The sequence below is a fragment of the Notolepis coatsorum genome (genome assembly GCF_963971535.1).
Source record: "Notolepis coatsorum genome assembly, chromosome: 2".
NCBI classification, from domain to species: domain Eukaryota; kingdom Metazoa; phylum Chordata; class Actinopteri; order Aulopiformes; family Paralepididae; genus Notolepis; species Notolepis coatsorum.
In genome coordinates, this window is record NC_140166.1 from 6,426,991 (window position 1) to 6,448,101 (window position 21,111).

A 21,111-nucleotide genomic window follows, 5' to 3' on the forward strand; every position below is an offset into this window, starting at 1 on the left:
CCCCTAACTTTTGATTGCAAAGTCTGACATTGACCCCCTTTTCAGGAGTTGACCTAGAGCCCACCAAGGTCATGCATATCAAGTTTGGTCAATGTCAGACCTTGCAATACACTGTAAGGCACTGTAAGGCTACTGTCCTGCCTCACTTCCAGTGATGAAGCTAAGCTATGCTAACGGAGCATCTATTCCCAAAGCTAAAATGCACGCACAGAGACAAAAAAGGTATGCATCTTCTTGTCTAACTCCAGGGAAGATGTTAAATAAGCTAATTTCCCAAAATAGTGGAGTTATCCTTTAAAGATAAAAAATACAATACATAATAAATGTATTCATGATCATCATGCAACATAAAACAATAGTAGGAACGGTTTGGGAGAGGAAGGGGTTTTAGGTTGCGTGTTGTGAGTTCCAAAAAAATATACTTAAAGTTTAAAGCTCAATATATCAAAACGTGGCACTTTACAGTGAACAGGAGGTCTATTTGTATTAAAAAACAATAGATTGTTTTTCATTTAAATGTCTGGAAGAGCTCAAAAATAAAAATGTCAAATGATATTTCCGTTGCCTTTTTTAAGTTGATCTAAATGTTACCGATTCTGTTAAATGGGCATATAATATCGTCTCATATCGATCGCAGGCACCTTAATCGAATTGTATCGTATTGTATCATGGCAGACGTTGTGATATCGGCAAATATCGTATCGTTGTCCAAAGAATCGATATCGTATCGTGATGAAACTGGTGATTCCCACCCCTAGTTGAAGGCTGCTCTCGGTGCGGTGATGTGAGAGAGGAGAGGCTGGGAGCCGTGTGTTCTGAAATAGGTTTCCAGAGGCGCGCCCACGCGGTGACACTAATCAATAATCAATTTGACATGCATAACTCATGATGATGATTTAAGACACGCTTAAAGACGAGCTTTCTCTAGGTTGTCTCGCTCGCCGTGGAGCCGCCGATATAGGAGAAAACTCAAGAAAACATCTCTCTTTTTTTGACACATAACTTTCCAAGTAATAATTATGATTACTAATAATGTCCGCGGGTCCAGACGAAGAGACAGGGCCATCCTACAGGTCGTTTTTGACGGTGAACAGATGGTGCGCCTAGGCAGAGCGCTGCATCAATGGAGCTCAAAACAACATTTCCTCCCCCCAGATTAATATTATTATCTGTATAAGAAAAATATCTATGTCCATCTCATTATCCAGATTTATCTGGATCCATATTTGGATTAGGGCTCATCCCTACTATCTACTATGTACTATACTACTTCCTACTATGTACTATGCCTACGTATGTACTATGCTACTATGCCTAATTATACTACTATGTATTATGCTACTATGCCTATACTACTATGTATTATGCTACTATGCCTATACTACTATGCTAATATGTCTATAGTAGGGGTGTAACGGTACACATTCGTACTGATCCGTTTTGGTACGGGACTTTCGGTTCAGTGTGCACTGTGTACCGAACGAACGCAACATTACTTTAACCACGAACAGAACTAACCACTAACTTTTTTTTGTGTGTGCAGAACTTAGTTCAAAACTCCAAGTTTCCCCCGTTCCCAAAAATATAACTTGCGCAAAAGGGCCGGATGTTGTTCGTTCAGCCCCACGCACATCTCTTTCAGTGCGTGAGGAGGAATTGAGATGGGGCCGTCTCTCTCAGAGCCAAAACAAATTAATGAAAGTTTACGGAATAATAGCATGGACATTCATACACAGCATCCATACACAACATGAAATTATATATTTTCCTTGGCATGAAACAGGAAATAGTTATCAAACCATTAGGGACCTGCATGACGTGTCTGTCTCTATTCGTTATTCAATATCTACAAGTTTTACCCCGAGGGATGATTTACAATAAAGTGCTAAAAACATAGCTTGCATACAGCTTTGTCTCCAGGTTCCACAGGTTGATCAAAATCAGAAGTATTTCCAACCGGGGCTTTTAGATTAAGCTCAGCGTGAAAATCACTGTCTTCGTGACCGAGTTGGGTTCTGAACTCTCTGCCATCACGCCATGCGGTTGTTGTGGTTGTTGTTGTTGTTACTACTGCCGTGTTCTGCAGCTTAACACTTTGAATGCCCAGCAGGGGGCGCACATTTAGTGCTTGAATGCCCAGCACCACTTCAATGTTAACGTTAATATCGCCTAATCTATGTTTTAAATTACCATCTGGGAGACGATAGGGGGCGCTTTTTTCACATCTGAGCGCCTGGAGTGGCTGATTTACCAACGGTAGACTCGGTTGATGAAATATTAATTCAGATCGCTAATAAAAAATATATATATATTCTCGTTATGGGCATTCATGGGCATCCCCTCGTTATGGGGTAAACCCGAGAAAACTCGGGTTGGGCATCCAAAGTGTTAATGAGAATGACGTTGCGTGTCTCCTATCCATCATGCAATGTTTTTTTCTCACAATCTAATATTGATTTTCACAGTCTAATGTATTTGATTATTAATTTGAATATAAAATATTCATTGATAGCCCTAATTAACTAACTGCACACTACATAAACCCCGAGTGGAACATGGAAAGCCAAGTTCTGCAAACTTTCCCCCACTGTACCGAAAACATACCGAACTGGGACTTCAAAACCGTACCGAATCGTGGTGTTTGTGTCCCGTTACACCCAGTCTATACTACTACACCCATAGTCTATACTACTACACCCATAGTCTATACTACTACACCCATAGTCTATACTACTACACCCATAGTCTATACTACTACACCCATAGTCTATACTACTACACCCATAGTCTATACTACTACACCCATAGTCTATACTACTACACCCATAGTCTATACTACTACACCCATAGTCTATACTACTACACCCCTAGTCTATACTACTACACCCCTAGTCTATACTACTACACCCCTAGTCTATACTACTACACCCATAGTCTATACTACTACACCCATAGTCTATACTACTACACCCATAGTCTATACTACTACACCCATAGTCTATACTACTACACCCATAGTCTATACTACTACACCCATAGTCTATACTACTACACCCATAGTCTATACTACTACACCCATAGTCTATACTACTACACCCCTAGTCTATACTACTACACCCCTAGTCTATACTACTACACCCATAGTCTATACTACTACACCCCTAGTCTATACTACTACACCCCTAGTCTATACTACTACACCCATAGTCTATACTACTACACCCATAGTCTATACTACTACACCCATAGTCTATACTACTACACCCATAGTCTATACTACTACACCCATAGTCTATACTACTACACCCATAGTCTATACTACTACACCCATAGTCTATACTACTACACCCCTAGTCTATACTACTACACCCCTAGTCTATACTACTACACCCATAGTCTATACTACTATGTGCCCTATTACACCCCTAGTCTACACTACTATGTGTCCCGTTACACCCCTAGTCTATACTACTATGTGTCCCGTTACACCCCTAGTCTATACTACTATGTGTCCCGTTACACCCCTAGTCTATACTACTATGTGTCCCGTTACACCCCTAGTCTATACTACTATGTGTCCCGTTACACCCCTAGTCTATACTACTATGTGTCCCGTTACACCCCTAGTCTACACTACTATGTGTCCCGTTACACCCCTAGTCTATACTACTATGTGTCCCGTTACACCCCTAGTCTACACTACTATGTGTCCCGTTACACCCCTAGTCTACACTACTATGTGTCCCGTTACACCCCTAGTCTATACTACTATGTGTCCCGTTACACCCCTAGTCTACACTACTATGTGTCCCGTTACACCCCTAGTCTATACTACTATGTGTCCCGTTACACCCCTAGTCTACACTACTATGTGTCCCGTTACACCCCTAGTCTACACTACTATGTGTCCCGTTACACCCCTAGTCTACACTACTATGTGTCCTGTTACACCCCTAGTCTATACTACTATGTGTCCCGTTACACCCCTAGTCTATACTACTATGTGTCCCGTTACACCCCTAGTCTACACTACTATGTGTCCCGTTACACCCCTAGTCTATACTACTATGTGTCCCGTTACACCCCTAGTCTATACTACTATGTGTCCCGTTACACCCCTAGTCTATACTACTATGTGTCCCGTTACACCCCTAGTCTACACTACTATGTGTCCCGTTACACCCCTAGTCTACACTACTATGTGTCCCGTTACACCCCTAGTCTACACTACTATGTGTCCCGTTACACCCCTAGTCTATACTACTATGTGTCCCGTTACACCCCTAGTCTACACTACTATGTGTCCCGTTACACCCCTAGTCTATACTACTATGTGTCCCGTTACACCCCTAGTCTACACTACTATGTGTCCCGTTACACCCCTAGTCTATACTACTATGTGTCCCGTTACACCCCTAGTCTATACTACTATGTGTCCTGTTACACCCCTAGTCTACACTACTATGTGTCCCGTTACACCCCTAGTCTATACTACTATGTGTCCCGTTACACCCCTAGTCTATACTACTATGTGTCCCGTTACACCCCTAGTCTACACTACTATGTGTCCCGTTACACCCCTAGTCTATACTACTATGTGTCCTGTTACACCCCTAGTCTACACTACTATGTGTCCCGTTACACCCCTAGTCTACACTACTATGTGTCCCGTTACACCCCTAGTCTACACTACTATGTGTCCCGTTACACCCCTAGTCTACACTACTATGTGTCCCGTTACACCCCTAGTCTATACTACTATGTGTCCCGTTACACCCCTAGTCTATACTACTATGTGTCCCGTTACACCCCTAGTCTACACTACTATGTGTCCCGTTACACCCCTAGTCTACACTACTATGTGTCCCGTTACACCCCTAGTCTACACTACTATGTGTCCCGTTACACCCCTAGTCTACACTACTATGTGTCCCGTTACACCCCTAGTCTACACTACTATGTGTCCCGTTACACCCCTAGTCTACACTACTATGTGTCCCGTTACACCCCTAGTCTACACTACTATGTGTCCCGTTACACCCCTAGTCTACACTACTATGTGTCCCGTTACACCCCTAGTCTACACTACTATGTGTCCCGTTACACCCCTAGTCTACACTACTATGTGTCCCGTTACACCCCTAGTCTATACTACTATGTGTCCCGTTACACCCCTAGTCTATACTACTATGTGTCCCGTTACACCCCTAGTCTATACTACTATGTGTCCCGTTACACCCCTAGTCTATACTACTATGTGTCCCGTTACACCCCTAGTCTATACTACTATGTGTCCCGTTACACCCCTAGTCTATACTACTATGTGTCCCGTTACACCCCTAGTCTATACTACTATGTGTCCCGTTACACCCCTAGTCTATACTACTATGTGTCCCGTTACACCCCTAGTCTATACTACTATGTGTCCGTTACACCCCTAGTCTACACTACTATGTGTCCCGTTACACCCCTAGTCTACACTACTATGTGTCCTGTTACACCCCTAGTCTACACTACTATGTGTCCCGTTACACCCCTAGTCTATACTACTATGTGTCCCGTTACACCCCTAGTCTATACTACTATGTGTCCCGTTACACCCCTAGTCTATACTACTATGTGTCCCGTTACACCCCTAGTCTACACTACTATGTGTCCCGTTACACCCCTAGTCTACACTACTATGTGTCCCGTTACACCCCTAGTCTACACTACTATGTGTCCCGTTACACCCCTAGTCTACACTACTATGTGTCCCGTTACACCCCTAGTCTATACTACTATGTGTCCTGTTACACCCCTAGTCTACACTACTATGTGTCCCGTTACACCCCTAGTCTACACTACTATGTGTCCCGTTACACCCCTAGTCTACACTACTATGTGTCCCGTTACACCCCTAGTCTATACTACTATGTGTCCCGTTACACCCCTAGTCTACACTACTATGTGTCCCGTTACACCCCTAGTCTATACTACTATGTGTCCCGTTACACCCCTAGTCTACACTACTATGTGTCCCGTTACACCCCTAGTCTATACTACTATGTGTCCCGTTACACCCCTAGTCTACACTACTATGTGTCCCGTTACACCCCTAGTCTACACTACTATGTGTCCCGTTACACCCCTAGTCTACACTACTATGTGTCCCGTTACACCCCTAGTCTACACTACTATGTGTCCCGTTACACCCCTAGTCTACACTACTATGTGTCCCGTTACACCCCTAGTCTACACTACTATGTGTCCCGTTACACCCCTAGTCTACACTACTATGTGTCCCGTTACACCCCTAGTCTATACTACTATGTGTCCCGTTACACCCCTAGTCTATACTACTATGTGTCCCGTTACACCCCTAGTCTATACTACTATGTGTCCCGTTACACCCCTAGTCTACACTACTATGTCCCGTTACACCCCTAGTCTATACTACTATGTGTCCCGTTACACCCCTAGTCTATACTACTATGTGTCCCGTTACACCCCTAGTCTACACTACTATGTGTCCCGTTACACCCCTAGTCTATACTACTATGTGTCCCGTTACACCCCTAGTCTACACTACTATGTGTCCCGTTACACCCCTAGTCTATACTACTATGTGTCCCGTTACACCCCTAGTCTACACTACTATGTGTCCCGTTACACCCCTAGTCTATACTACTATGTGTCCCGTTACACCCCTAGTCTACACTACTATGTGTCCCGTTACACCCCTAGTCTACACTACTATGTGTCCCGTTACACCCCTAGTCTATACTACTATGTGTCCCGTTACACCCCTAGTCTATACTACTATGTGTCCCGTTACACCCCTAGTCTACACTACTATGTGTCCCGTTACACCCCTAGTCTACACTACTATGTGTCCCGTTACACCCCTAGTCTACACTACTATGTGTCCCGTTACACCCCTAGTCTACACTACTATGTGTCCCGTTACACCCCTAGTCTACACTACTATGTGTCCCGTTACACCCCTAGTCTATACTACTATGTGTCCCGTTACACCCCTAGTCTATACTACTATGTGTCCCGTTACACCCCTAGTCTACACTACTATGTGTCCCGTTACACCCCTAGTCTATACTACTATGTGTCCCGTTACACCCCTAGTCTATACTACTATGTGTCCCGTTACACCCCTAGTCTATACTACTATGTGTCCCGTTACACCCCTAGTCTATACTACTATGTGTCCCGTTACACCCCTAGTCTACACTACTATGTGTCCCGTTACACCCCTAGTCTACACTACTATGTGTCCCGTTACACCCCTAGTCTACACTACTATGTGTCCCGTTACACCCCTAGTCTATACTACTATGTGTCCCGTTACACCCCTAGTCTACACTACTATGTGTCCCGTTACACCCCTAGTCTACACTACTATGTGTCCCGTTACACCCCTAGTCTACACTACTATGTGTCCCGTTACACCCCTAGTCTATACTACTATGTGTCCCGTTACACCCCTAGTCTATACTACTATGTGTCCCGTTACACCCCTAGTCTACACTACTATGTGTCCCGTTACACCCCTAGTCTATACTACTATGTGTCCCGTTACACCCCTAGTCTATACTACTATGTGTCCCGTTACACCCCTAGTCTATACTACTATGTGTCCCGTTACACCCCTAGTCTACACTACTATGTGTCCCGTTACACCCCTAGTCTATACTACTATGTCTCCCGTTACACCCCTAGTCTATACTACTATGTGTCCCGTTACACCCCTAGTCTATACTACTATGTGTCCCGTTACACCCCTAGTCTACACTACTATGTGTCCCGTTACACCCCTAGTCTACACTACTATGTGTCCCGTTACACCCCTAGTCTACACTACTATGTGTCCCGTTACACCCCTAGTCTATACTACTATGTGTCCCGTTACACCCCTAGTCTACACTACTATGTGTCCCGTTACACCCCTAGTCTACACTACTATGTGTCCCGTTACACCCCTAGTCTACACTACTATGTGTCCCGTTACACCCCTAGTCTACACTACTATGTGTCCCGTTACACCCCTAGTCTACACTACTATGTGTCCCGTTACACCCCTAGTCTACACTACTATGTGTCCCGTTACACCCCTAGTCTACACTACTATGTGTCCCGTTACACCCCTAGTCTACACTACTATGTGTCCCGTTACACCCCTAGTCTACACTACTATGTGTCCCGTTACACCCCTAGTCTACACTACTATGTGTCCCGTTACACCCCTAGTCTACACTACTATGTGTCCCGTTACACCCCTAGTCTACACTACTATGTGTCCCGTTACACCCCTAGTCTATACTACTATGTGTCCCGTTACACCCCTAGTCTACACTACTATGTGTCCCGTTACACCCCTAGTCTATACTACTATGTGTCCCGTTACACCCCTAGTCTATACTACTATGTGTCCCGTTACACCCCTAGTCTACACTACTATGTGTCCCGTTACACCCCTAGTCTACACTACTATGTGTCCCGTTACACCCCTAGTCTACACTACTATGTGTCCCGTTACACCCCTAGTCTACACTACTATGTGTCCCGTTACACCCCTAGTCTATACTACTATGTGTCCCGTTACACCCCTAGTCTATACTACTATGTGTCCCGTTACACCCCTAGTCTACACTACTATGTGTCCCGTTACACCCCTAGTCTATACTACTATGTGTCCCGTTACACCCCTAGTCTACACTACTATGTGTCCCGTTACACCCCTAGTCTACACTACTATGTGTCCCGTTACACCCCTAGTCTATACTACTATGTGTCCCGTTACACCCCTAGTCTATACTACTATGTGTCCCGTTACACCCCTAGTCTACACTACTATGTGTCCCGTTACACCCCTAGTCTATACTACTATGTGTCCCGTTACACCCCTAGTCTATACTACTATGTGTCCCGTTACACCCCTAGTCTACACTACTATGTGTCCCGTTACACCCCTAGTCTATACTACTATGTGTCCCGTTACACCCCTAGTCTATACTACTATGTGTCCCGTTACACCCCTAGTCTACACTACTATGTGTCCCGTTACACCCCTAGTCTATACTACTATGTGTCCCGTTACACCCCTAGTCTATACTACTATGTGTCCCGTTACACCCCTAGTCTATACTACTATGTGTCCCGTTACACCCCTAGTCTATACTACTGTGTGTCCCGTTACACCCCTAGTCTATACTACTATGTGTCCCGTTACACCCCTAGTCTATACTACTATGTGTCCCGTTACACCCCTAGTCTACACTACTATGTGTCCCGTTACACCCCTAGTCTACACTACTATGTGTCCCGTTACACCCCTAGTCTACACTACTATGTGTCCCGTTACACCCCTAGTCTATACTACTATGTGTCCCGTTACACCCCTAGTCTATACTACTATGTGTCCCGTTACACCCCTAGTCTACACTACTATGTGTCCAGTTACACCCCTAGTCTATACTACTATGTGTCCCGTTACACCCCTAGTCTACACTACTATGTGTCCCGTTACACCCCTAGTCTATACTACTATGTGTCCCGTTACACCCCTAGTCTATACTACTATGTGTCCCGTTACACCCCTAGTCTACACTACTATGTGTCCAGTTACACCCCTAGTCTATACTACTATGTGTCCCGTTACACCCCTAGTCTACACTACTATGTGTCCCGTTACACCCCTAGTCTATACTACTATGTGTCCCGTTACACCCCTAGTCTATACTACTATGTGTCCCGTTACACCCCTAGTCTACACTACTATGTGTCCCGTTACACCCCTAGTCTACACTACTATGTGTCCCGTTACACCCCTAGTCTATACTACTATATGTCCCGTTACACCCCTAGTCTATACTACTATGTGTCCCGTTACACCCCTAGTCTATACTACTATGTGTCCCGTTACACCCCTAGTCTATACTACTATGTGTCCCGTTACACCCCTAGTCTACACTACTATGTGTCCCGTTACACCCCTAGTCTACACTACTATGTGTCCCGTTACACCCCTAGTCTATACTACTACACCCCTAGTCTATACTACTATGTGTCCCGTTACACCCCTAGTCTATACTACTATGTGTCCCGTTACACCCCTAGTCTATACTACTATGTGTCCCGTTACACCCCTAGTCTACACTACTATGTGTCCCGTTACACCCCTAGTCTACACTACTATGTGTCCCGTTACACCCCTAGTCTATACTACTATGTGTCCCGTTACACCCCTAGTCTACACTACTATGTGTCCCGTTACACCCCTAGTCTACACTACTATGTGTCCCGTTACACCCCTAGTCTACACTACTATGTGTCCCGTTACACCCCTAGTCTACACTACTATGTGTCCCGTTACACCCCTAGTCTATACTACTATGTGTCCCGTTACACCCCTAGTCTACACTACTATGTGTCCCGTTACACCCCTAGTCTACACTACTATGTGTCCCGTTACACCCCTAGTCTACACTACTATGTGTCCCGTTACACCCCTAGTCTATACTACTATGTGTCCCGTTACACCCCTAGTCTACACTACTATGTGTCCCGTTACACCCCTAGTCTATACTACTATGTGTCCTGTTACACCCCTAGTCTATACTACTATGTGTCCCGTTACACCCCTAGTCTACACTACTATGTGTCCCGTTACACCCCTAGTCTATACTACTATGTGTCCCGTTACACCCCTAGTCTACACTACTATGTGTCCCGTTACACCCCTAGTCTACACTACTATGTGTCCCGTTACACCCCTAGTCTATACTACTATGTGTCCTGTTACACCCCTAGTCTACACTACTATGTGTCCCGTTACACCCCTAGTCTATACTACTATGTGTCCCGTTACACCCCTAGTCTACACTACTATGTGTCCCGTTACACCCCTAGTCTACACTACTATGTGTCCCGTTACACCCCTAGTCTACACTACTATGTGTCCCGTTACACCCCTAGTCTATACTACTATGTGTCCTGTTACACCCCTAGTCTATACTACTATGTGTCCCGTTACACCCCTAGTCTATACTACTATGTGTCCCGTTACACCCCTAGTCTACACTACTATGTGTCCCGTTACACCCCTAGTCTACACTACTATGTGTCCCGTTACACCCCTAGTCTATACTACTATGTGTCCCGTTACACCCCTAGTCTATACTACTATGTGTCCCGTTACACCCCTAGTCTATACTACTATGTGTCCCGTTACACCCCTAGTCTACACTACTATGTGTCCCGTTACACCCCTAGTCTATACTACTATGTGTCCCGTTACACCCCTAGTCTACACTACTATGTGTCCTGTTACACCCCTAGTCTACACTACTATGTGTCCCGTTACACCCCTAGTCTACACTACTATGTGTCCTGTTACACCCCTAGTCTACACTACTGTGTGTCCCGTTACACCCCTAGTCTACACTACTATGTGTCCTGTTACACCCCTAGTCTACACTACTATGTGTCCCGTTACACCCCTAGTCTACACTACTATGTGTCCTGTTACACCCCTAGTCTACACTACTGTGTGTCCCGTTACACCCCTAGTCTACACTACTATGTGTCCCGTTACACCCCTAGTCTACACTACTATGTGTCCCGTTACACCCCTAGTCTACACTACTATGTGTCCCGTTACACCCCTAGTCTATACTACTATGTGTCCCGTTACACCCCTAGTCTATACTACTATGTGTCCCGTTACACCCCTAGTCTACACTACTATGTGTCCCGTTACACCCCTAGTCTATACTACTATGTGTCCCGTTACACCCCTAGTCTACACTACTATGTGTCCCGTTACACCCCTAGTCTATACTACTATGTGTCCCGTTACACCCCTAGTCTATACTACTATGTGTCCCGTTACACCCCTAGTCTACACTACTATGTGTCCCGTTACACCCCTAGTCTATACTACTATGTGTCCCGTTACACCCCTAGTCTACACTACTATGTGTCCCGTTACACCCCTAGTCTACACTACTATGTGTCCCGTTACACCCCTAGTCTATACTACTATGTGTCCCGTTACACCCCTAGTCTATACTACTATGTGTCCCGTTACACCCCTAGTCTACACTACTATGTGTCCCGTTACACCCCTAGTCTACACTACTATGTGTCCCGTTACACCCCTAGTCTACACTACTATGTGTCCCGTTACACCCCTAGTCTATACTACTATGTGTCCTGTTACACCCCTAGTCTACACTACTATGTGTCCCGTTACACCCCTAGTCTATACTACTATGTGTCCCGTTACACCCCTAGTCTACACTACTATGTGTCCCGTTACACCCCTAGTCTACACTACTATGTGTCCCGTTACACCCCTAGTCTATACTACTATGTGTCCCGTTACACCCCTAGTCTATACTACTATGTGTCCCGTTACACCCCTAGTCTATACTACTATGTGCCCTATTACACCCCTAGTCTACACTACTATGTGCCCTATTACACCCCTAGTCTACACTACTATGTGTCCCGTTACACCCCTAGTCTACACTACTATGTGTCCCGTTACACCCCTAGTCTACACTACTATGTGTCCCGTTACACCCCTAGTCTACACTACTATGTGCCCTATTACACCCCTAGTCTACACTACTATGTGCCCTATTACACCCCTAGTCTATACTACTATGTGTCCTGTTACACCCCTAGTCTACACTACTATGTGTCCCGTTACACCCCTAGTCTACACTACTATGTGTCCCGTTACACCCCTAGTCTACACTACTATGTGTCCCGTTACACCCCTAGTCTATACTACTATGTGTCCTGTTACACCCCTAGTCTACACTACTATGTGTCCCGTTACACCCCTAGTCTACACTACTATGTGTCCCGTTACACCCCTAGTCTATACTACTATGTGTCCCGTTACACCCCTAGTCTATACTACTATGTGTCCCGTTACACCCCTAGTCTATACTACTATGTGTCCCGTTACACCCCTAGTCTATACTACTATGTGTCCCGTTACACCCCTAGTCTATACTACTATGTGTCCCGTTACACCCCTAGTCTACACTACTATGTGTCCCGTTACACCCCTAGTCTATACTACTATGTGTCCCGTTACACCCCTAGTCTACACTACTATGTGTCCCGTTACACCCCTAGTCTATACTACTATGTGTCCCGTTACACCCCTAGTCTACACTACTATGTGTCCCGTTACACCCCTAGTCTATACTACTATGTGTCCCGTTACACCCCTAGTCTACACTACTATGTGTCCCGTTACACCCCTAGTCTATACTACTATGTGTCCCGTTACACCCCTAGTCTACACTACTATGTGTCCCGTTACACCCCTAGTCTATACTACTATGTGTCCCGTTACACCCCTAGTCTATACTACTATGTGTCCCGTTACACCCCTAGTCTACACTACTATGTGTCCCGTTACACCCCTAGTCTATACTACTATGTGTCCCGTTACACCCCTAGTCTACACTACTATGTGTCCCGTTACACCCCTAGTCTATACTACTATGTGTCCCGTTACACCCCTAGTCTACACTACTATGTGTCCCGTTACACCCCTAGTCTATACTACTATGTGTCCCGTTACACCCCTAGTCTATACTACTATGTGTCCCGTTACACCCCTAGTCTATACTACTATACACTCAGAGTGAAGCATAGTTGCAATTTCGACACAAGTTCGACACTGCTAGACGAACAATACCACTTGCCCTTAGCTGCCAGGGGTGTACCCCTCCTGCTGACTTGTTCACAATTTGTAAGTCAATTTGAATAAAGATGTCAGCTAAAATGACTAAATGTAAAAGTAGGAGAGCAGGGGTGGCTAATGGTAGAATGTGGCTAATGGTAGAATTTATCCAAGGGGATCGATAAAGGAGTACATTAGAATGGTAGAATAATGGTGGTAGAATAACACTCTAGTAAAAGTAGAAATACGCTAATAGAATAGCATGCTGGTCAAAGTAGAAATACACTGATAGAATCAGAAAGCTATTTTATTGCCAAGTAGTTTACACATACAGGGAATTTGATTTGGTCGTTTGGTGCAACATTAACGGACAGACAATTATGGAGTACCAGTACTCTGGTAAAAGTAGAAATACATTAGAATAGTATGAGGTGGGGAGAGAAGGCACTGTGGTTGCAGTGTTTCCCTCATTCCACGTTTAATTCAGCAAGGCTGCAGCGAATTATGCAATCAGCGCAGGTTTAAGATCCCTTCCAGATGTATTCTAAACCCATAACATGTTCCATGTTGAAGAACAATTCATATAAATATGTTTTTTTCTACCAAATTGTTCAATAAACTACTGTAAATGGTTTAGCAGCATCTCTACACCTCTACCCTCATTGAGAATGCAAGGATCTATGAAATTGGCAATAAGGACACGTTGATATTGATTTAATTGATTCCAAGTCGGCAGCTTATATTCTTTACCTACTCAGCTCTCTGTGAATGCGGAAGCTAAAAGGTGTCAAGTTACCACATATTGGACCGTGATAGGCTCAACGTATTAGTGACATCACACACGCAACTCAGATTTCAGGGAAGTACAGCGAAGCTTTCTCTCTCCAGGGGAAGACAGTGAAAAATGCTGGTGATAGCAAAAATATCAATCTGTATGGTCAAAGCATTCTTCCAAGAGGAGTTTACCATAATACAAACATATGTTTGAGTGGAGGGGTCTTGAGGGCTGAGGTTAAGATAAGGGTAGTGGTTAAGGGCTGAGGTTAAGATAAGAGTAGTGGTTAAGATAAGAGTATGGGTAAAAGGCTGGGGTTAAGATAAGGGTAGTGGTTAAGACAAGAGTAGGTGTTAAGGGCTGAAGTTAAGATAAGGGTAGTGGTTATGGGGATCTTACTTAGCCTCCAGAGCCAGAGCAATGATGGCGGCGGCCATTGGAGCAGACGCCGATGTTCCTGTGTGACTGTCAGTACAACGATGTCTCAAATCTGTAGTGATCTGCAGAGAGAGAGAGAGATTGAAAGAAAGAGGATAGAGGAGAGAAAGCGGAAGAGAAAGAGAAAGACAAATGAAAGAGACAGATAGACACAGAGACAGACAGACAGACAGAGACAGACAGACAGACAGACAGAGACAGACAGACAGACAGACAGACAGACAGACAGACAGACAGAAACAGAGACAGACAGAAACAGAGACAGACAGACAGACGGACGGACGAGTCATGAGAATCAGAGGTTTGGACCCATACATTCCAGCTTTGAAACCCTGTCCTGATAACACACAGAAAACCACTAGAGCCACTGACTTCATGTGGCTGTACCACAGAGCCTGCTGAGCCCTACAGTATGTGTGTGTGTGTGTGTGTGTGTGTGTGTGTGTGTGTGTGTGTGTGGCATCGGTGTGTTGAATGTAGCAGGTGATCGGCAGACAAGCTAGCCCACGGCGGCCAACTGTCTCCCCGTCTGCCTCAATGCATCATGGAAGGGAGATGGAGGTCGAACCAGGGCATTCCACTTGATCACTACACACGCACTCCCCAGGTTCAAAAGGCTAAAGTAAAGACCTCTGCTACACATACAAATAAAGACCCCACAACGACTCCACCTGGCCTCACGGCTATCCATGCTCACTATCTTAAGCCATAATTATGTGTGCATCGAGTGTGTGTGTGTGTGTGTGTGTGTGTGTGTGTGTGTGTGTGTGTGTGCGCTCGTGTGTGTGTGTGTGTGTGTGTGTGTGTGCGCTCGTGTGTGTGTGTGTGAGAGTGTGTGTGTGTATGTGTGAGCACGCGACTTACCATCTTCCTGACATAGTTTTACCCACTGCTGCTGTGGGTGGTGGTCAGAGTGTGTATGTTGTGTATGTGAGCGAGTGTGTTTTGTGTGCATCTTCCTGTCGTAGTTATCTCCACTTGTGTGTGTGTGTGTGTCTTACTATCTTCCTGTCGTAGTTCTCCCCGCTGCTGTAGGTGGTGGTCAGGGTGTGTATATGTGTATATGTGTGTGTGTGTGTGTGTGTGTGTGTGTGTGTGTGTCTTACTATCTTCCTGTCGTAGTTCTCCCCGCTGCTGTAGGTGGTGGTCAGGGTGTGTATATGTGTATATGTGTGTGTGTGTGTGTGTGTGTGTGTGTGTGTGTGTGTGTGTGTGTGTGTGTGTGTGTGTGTCTTACTATCTTCCTGTCGTAGTTCTCCCCGCTGCTGTAGGTGGTGGTCAGGGTGTGTATATATGTGTGTATATATGTGTGTGTGTGTGTGTGTGTGTGTGTATGTGTGTCTTACTATCTTCCTGTCGTAGTTCTCCCCGCTGCTGTAGGTGGTGGTCAGGGTGGAGGAGCACTCCTCCAGGTACCAAGGCTTGCGTCCGCTCTCTGCCGTGCTGGAGATGGAGATGGTGTAGATGGAGTTGGTGTAGCCGTCGCAGGAGCAGTGGTCGCGGCTCCGCCCGCCGTTCCCAGACGCCCACACGAAGATGGAGCCCCGCCCCTTCCTCCCCTGACAGGAAGCGATGCAGAGAGGATACAGTTTAGCTTGTGTTATGGGACGCTCTCACACGGAGACATTCGTCAAAAGTCTTTCTCTGCACAGGCCGGTGTCAACGCTTCCCCATGTGCAAACAGTTGAATGACTACTGTCAATGTACCCTTGAGCAAGGCTAACCTAACCCCCCACTGCTGCAGGTAAGCCACTCAGTGGCCAACGGTGTCAGATGGTGGGTGTATATGGTCACAGGGACACCACCCATGGGACACAGAGTTAGTCAGAAGCCAGTAGATCAAAATGCAAATAAAAACTGCAGTTCGAATGCTGATGACAGGGTCGTCGTCATTAGTTATTTCTTGTACTTTTTCTTCTAGTAGTTGTTGGTTATTATGACGTTCTGAAGTTTGAGTGAAGTGCAGGTAAACTGAGCTGTCTGCACTGAGAAGCACCAGCCTGACCGACACATTGACCGACACACTGACAGACACACTGACCGACACACTGACCGACACACTGACCGACACACTGACCGACACACTGACCGACACACTGACCGACACACTGACAGACAGTGACAGACAGACAGACACACTGACCGACACACTGACAGACACAGTGACAGACACAGTGACAGACACAGTGACAGACACACTGACTGAGAGACAGACTGCATTTTAGGGCTGACCTTCGAATTTTTTTTTGGAATTCGAAGCTTCGGGGCCGAGATTCGATTTTAATTCGAAGCTTCGAGATAAAAAAAAAAAAAAAAAAGATTTTTTTATGTTGTGGGACTTGTACAGCACTTTGTTCAACTTTGTCAGTGCTGTAAAGTTTAAACCTTTTTAAATCTTAGACAAACGAAACACTTTGCTTTCATGAAATATTGTAAGCAGTCATTTGAGGCTTTATAAAAGCAGCACAATGAACACAAATCTGTCAGTGCCGAGTCCGACCTCATCTTAAATAACAAACAGCATTGCTTGTTGTAGTTAACAAAGAGAGGCAGAGTTGATTTTGCACCAAAATTTTTTATTTTATTTTATTTTTTAATATATTCGAATTTTCTTTTCATATTCGAATCCCATACCCATCGAACGAAGCTTCGAAGCTTTGAAGTATTTAAGACAGCCCTACTGCATTTATATACAAACAGACTGCATTTATATACAAACGGACTGCATTTATATACAAACGGACTGCATTTATATCCAAACAGACTGCATTTATATACAAACGGACTGCATTTATATACAGACTGCATTTATATACAAACGGACTGCATTTATATACAAACGGACTGCATTTATATACAGACTGCATTTATATACAGACTGCATTTATATACAAACAGACTGCATTTATATACAAACAGATTGCATTTATATACAAACGGACTGCATTTATATACAAACGGACTGCATTTATATACAAACGGACTGCATTTATATACAGACTACATTTATATACAAACGGACTGCATTTATATACAAACAGACTACATTTATATACAAACAGACTGCATTTATATACAAACAGACTACATTTATATACAAACAGACTGCATTTATATATAAACAGACTGCATTTATATACAAACAGACTACATTTATATACAAACAGACTGCATTTATATACAAACAGACTACATTTATATACAAACAGACTGCATTTATATACAAACAGACTGCATTTATATACAAACAGACTGCATTTATATACAAACAGACTGCATTTATATACAAACAGACTACATTTATATACAAACAGACTGCATTTATATACAAACAGACTGCATTTATATACAAACGGACTGCATTTATATACAAACAGACTACATTTATATACAAACAGACTGCATTTATATACAAACAGACTACATTTATATACAAACAGACTGCATTTATATAGCACTTTTATCCAAAGCGCTTTACAACATAATGCCTCACCCATTCACTCACACACCAACGGCGGAAGCGACCATGCAAGATGCCAACCTGCTCATCGGAAGCAGTTGGGGGTTCAGTGTCTTGCTCAAGGACACTTTTGACACGTGAGGAGCCGGAATCGAACCATCAGAGTTGGGTTCCATGCGCAAAAAAAGATCCTGCATGCGTGTTCCGTTAGTGGTTAAAGTAACGTTGCATTCGTTCAGTACACAGCACGTACTGAACCGAAGGTCCCGTACCGAAGCAGTTTGGTACGAATGCATGTACTGTTACACCCCTACAATCTGATATCCATCTCATATCTATCTCGTATCAATCCCATATCTATCGCATATCTATCCCATATATATCTCATATCTATCCAATATATATCCTACTGTATATCTATCCCATATCCATCTCATATCCATCCTACTGTATATCTCATATGTATCATATATCGATCTCATATCTATCCCGTATCAATCTCATATCTATTTAATATCTATCCCGTATATATCTCATATCTGTCTCGTATTTATCTCATCTCTATCCCATATCTATCCTGCTGTATATCTATATAATATCTATCCAATATCTATCCTACTGTATATATATTTCATATCTATCCTACTGTATATCCATCTTATATCTATCTCCTATCTATCTCCTATCTATCTCCTATCTATCTCCTATCTATCTCCTATCTATCTCCTATCTATCTCCTGTCTGTCTGTCTGTCTGTCTGTCTGTCTGTCTGTCTGTCTGTCTGTCTGTCTGTCTGTCTGTCTGTCTGTCTGTCTGTCTGTCTGTCTGTCCGTCTCTATTGTACTTACATGTAACTTGGGTAGAACACAGCAAACACCAGAAGGGTATTCCAGACAGCAGGATTACAAAGTAATCAATAATTGATCAAAGTAATTTCTGAATCATCAATAGTGAAACGGGACTCGACTTCAGTCTGTCAAAACACACATGATATCAACCAAGCAGCTTCATTCTGTCAAAAGAAACAGGATATCAACCAATCAGCTTCAGCATCATTAATAGTTAATAGTCTATCGGCAATGCTGAAGAATTATAAGAGCTTATCCCTCTGAGGAGCCAGATTGTGATGATGATAATAATTTGATGCGTTTGAAGCTATGGTTTGAAGTGGTCTGACAACTATATAATTTATTATGCAGCTTGAATTAATGTGTGTAACTATGCTATTTGGATATGATGCGAAGAGGGACACGGCAGAAAAGAGAAAAGGAGGAGCACTATATGATTGAGGGGCCTTTTGTGTGTCTGTGTGTGTGTGCGTGCGTGCGTGCGTGCGCGTGTACTTTGCAGGGAGATATTGGTCCAAATATGAAGGCAAAACCAAAATTGATGTATTTTCACATACACATTAAAAAACGAACAGAACAATATCCAAATAAATGGCTGTCGCTCACAAATGTCACATGTTCTACTTATTCCCTGGTAAACTATGTAGTTATACAACAAAATAAGATAGATACCAATGTCCTCTCGGTGTGTTCAGTAGAAAGTTATCCTAGCCTAGCTTAGCACAAATGAATGGAAGTGGATAAGGAATATCTATATGAAATATGAATTAGTTTGATTAGTTATGTGTATGTCTAGACAGAGGAATATCTATGAATATGAATGATTATAACTTGATTAATTATTGCATATGTCTAGACAGAGGAATATCTATGAAATATGAATTATTAGAGCGTGTTTAGACATTGTGTCTATCTAGTCTTTCAGTCCAGCCTGTCTGTAGAAGCAGAAAAAAGGTCAGGATTGTGTGGGACTAAAGTACCCCAGCCCTGGTATGTGTGTGTGCGCGTGCGTGTGCGTGTGTGTGTGTGTGTGTTCTGACATGACTAATGTCCTCAGCTTAACTTAACCTTGAAAAAAACATTTCCTCTCTTTGTATGCGTTTGGTTGTGTATGCGTGCGTGTGTGCGTGTGTGTGTGTGTGTGTGTGTGTGTGTGTGTGCGTGCGTGTGTGTGTATGCATATGTGTGTGTGTGTGTGTGTGTGTGTGTGTGTCTCTATGTGTGGTCCAACATGTTCATTAATGTCCTCAACTTAACCTCTGTTAAGCTTTTTCCAATTGGAATGTGTCTTACAGTGTGTATCAGTGTTTGTGAGTGTGTGGTCTGACATGCTCAGTAAAGCTCCCTCCCCTCCACTTAACCTCTCTAAAGCCGTTTCCTTTCTGCTCCGTCAAATGACATGCAAATATGCATACATGAATATGCAAATCAACTCATGAATATGTTAATGAGACACCGGGTCCTCTAATCCTGGTGTCCAGGGATCCCCAGCAGACACACGTAACTTCAAATCTGATTCACACACATACACAAACACACACGTACACAAAGACTATTTAGCATTTAACCACAGGCTGCAGTTGTTTTATAAAAAAGAAATTCTCAACATCATTGTAAATGAGAACTTGCTCTCAATGATCCTTCAATATTAAATAATGATTATTGTTTAATAAAAATACATTTTAATGAATTGAATGAATGACATGCATGAAGACCTACCAACACAGACACATACGTGATGAGGGGTGTCGACAGGTGGTTACTATGAGCTAAACAACTAGTCGTTAGTCAGCCAGCTGTGTGTGTGTGCATGTGTGCGTGTCAAATCAAAATTAGTATCTACAAACCAATCAATCTGCTGATATTTCACTCATATTAACACTTA

General features: G+C 43.8%; 1 protein-coding gene across 4 annotated transcripts in view; it reads right to left on the reverse strand.

The window, feature by feature from the left end:
* Window positions 1-21,111, reverse strand: part of pcsk5b (proprotein convertase subtilisin/kexin type 5b) — a 292,169-nt gene that overhangs the window by 86,793 nt on the left and 184,265 nt on the right. For all 4 annotated transcript variants that reach the window (XM_084338245.1, XM_084338244.1, XM_084338246.1 and 1 more), the window contains exons 8-9: window positions 16,265-16,477; window positions 14,880-14,980 (exon numbers count right to left, since the gene is read on the reverse strand). In XM_084338245.1, coding sequence (XP_084194371.1) covers window positions 14,880-14,980; window positions 16,265-16,477 — 314 coding nt within the window. The remainder of the gene's footprint in view (window positions 1-14,879; window positions 14,981-16,264; window positions 16,478-21,111) is intronic.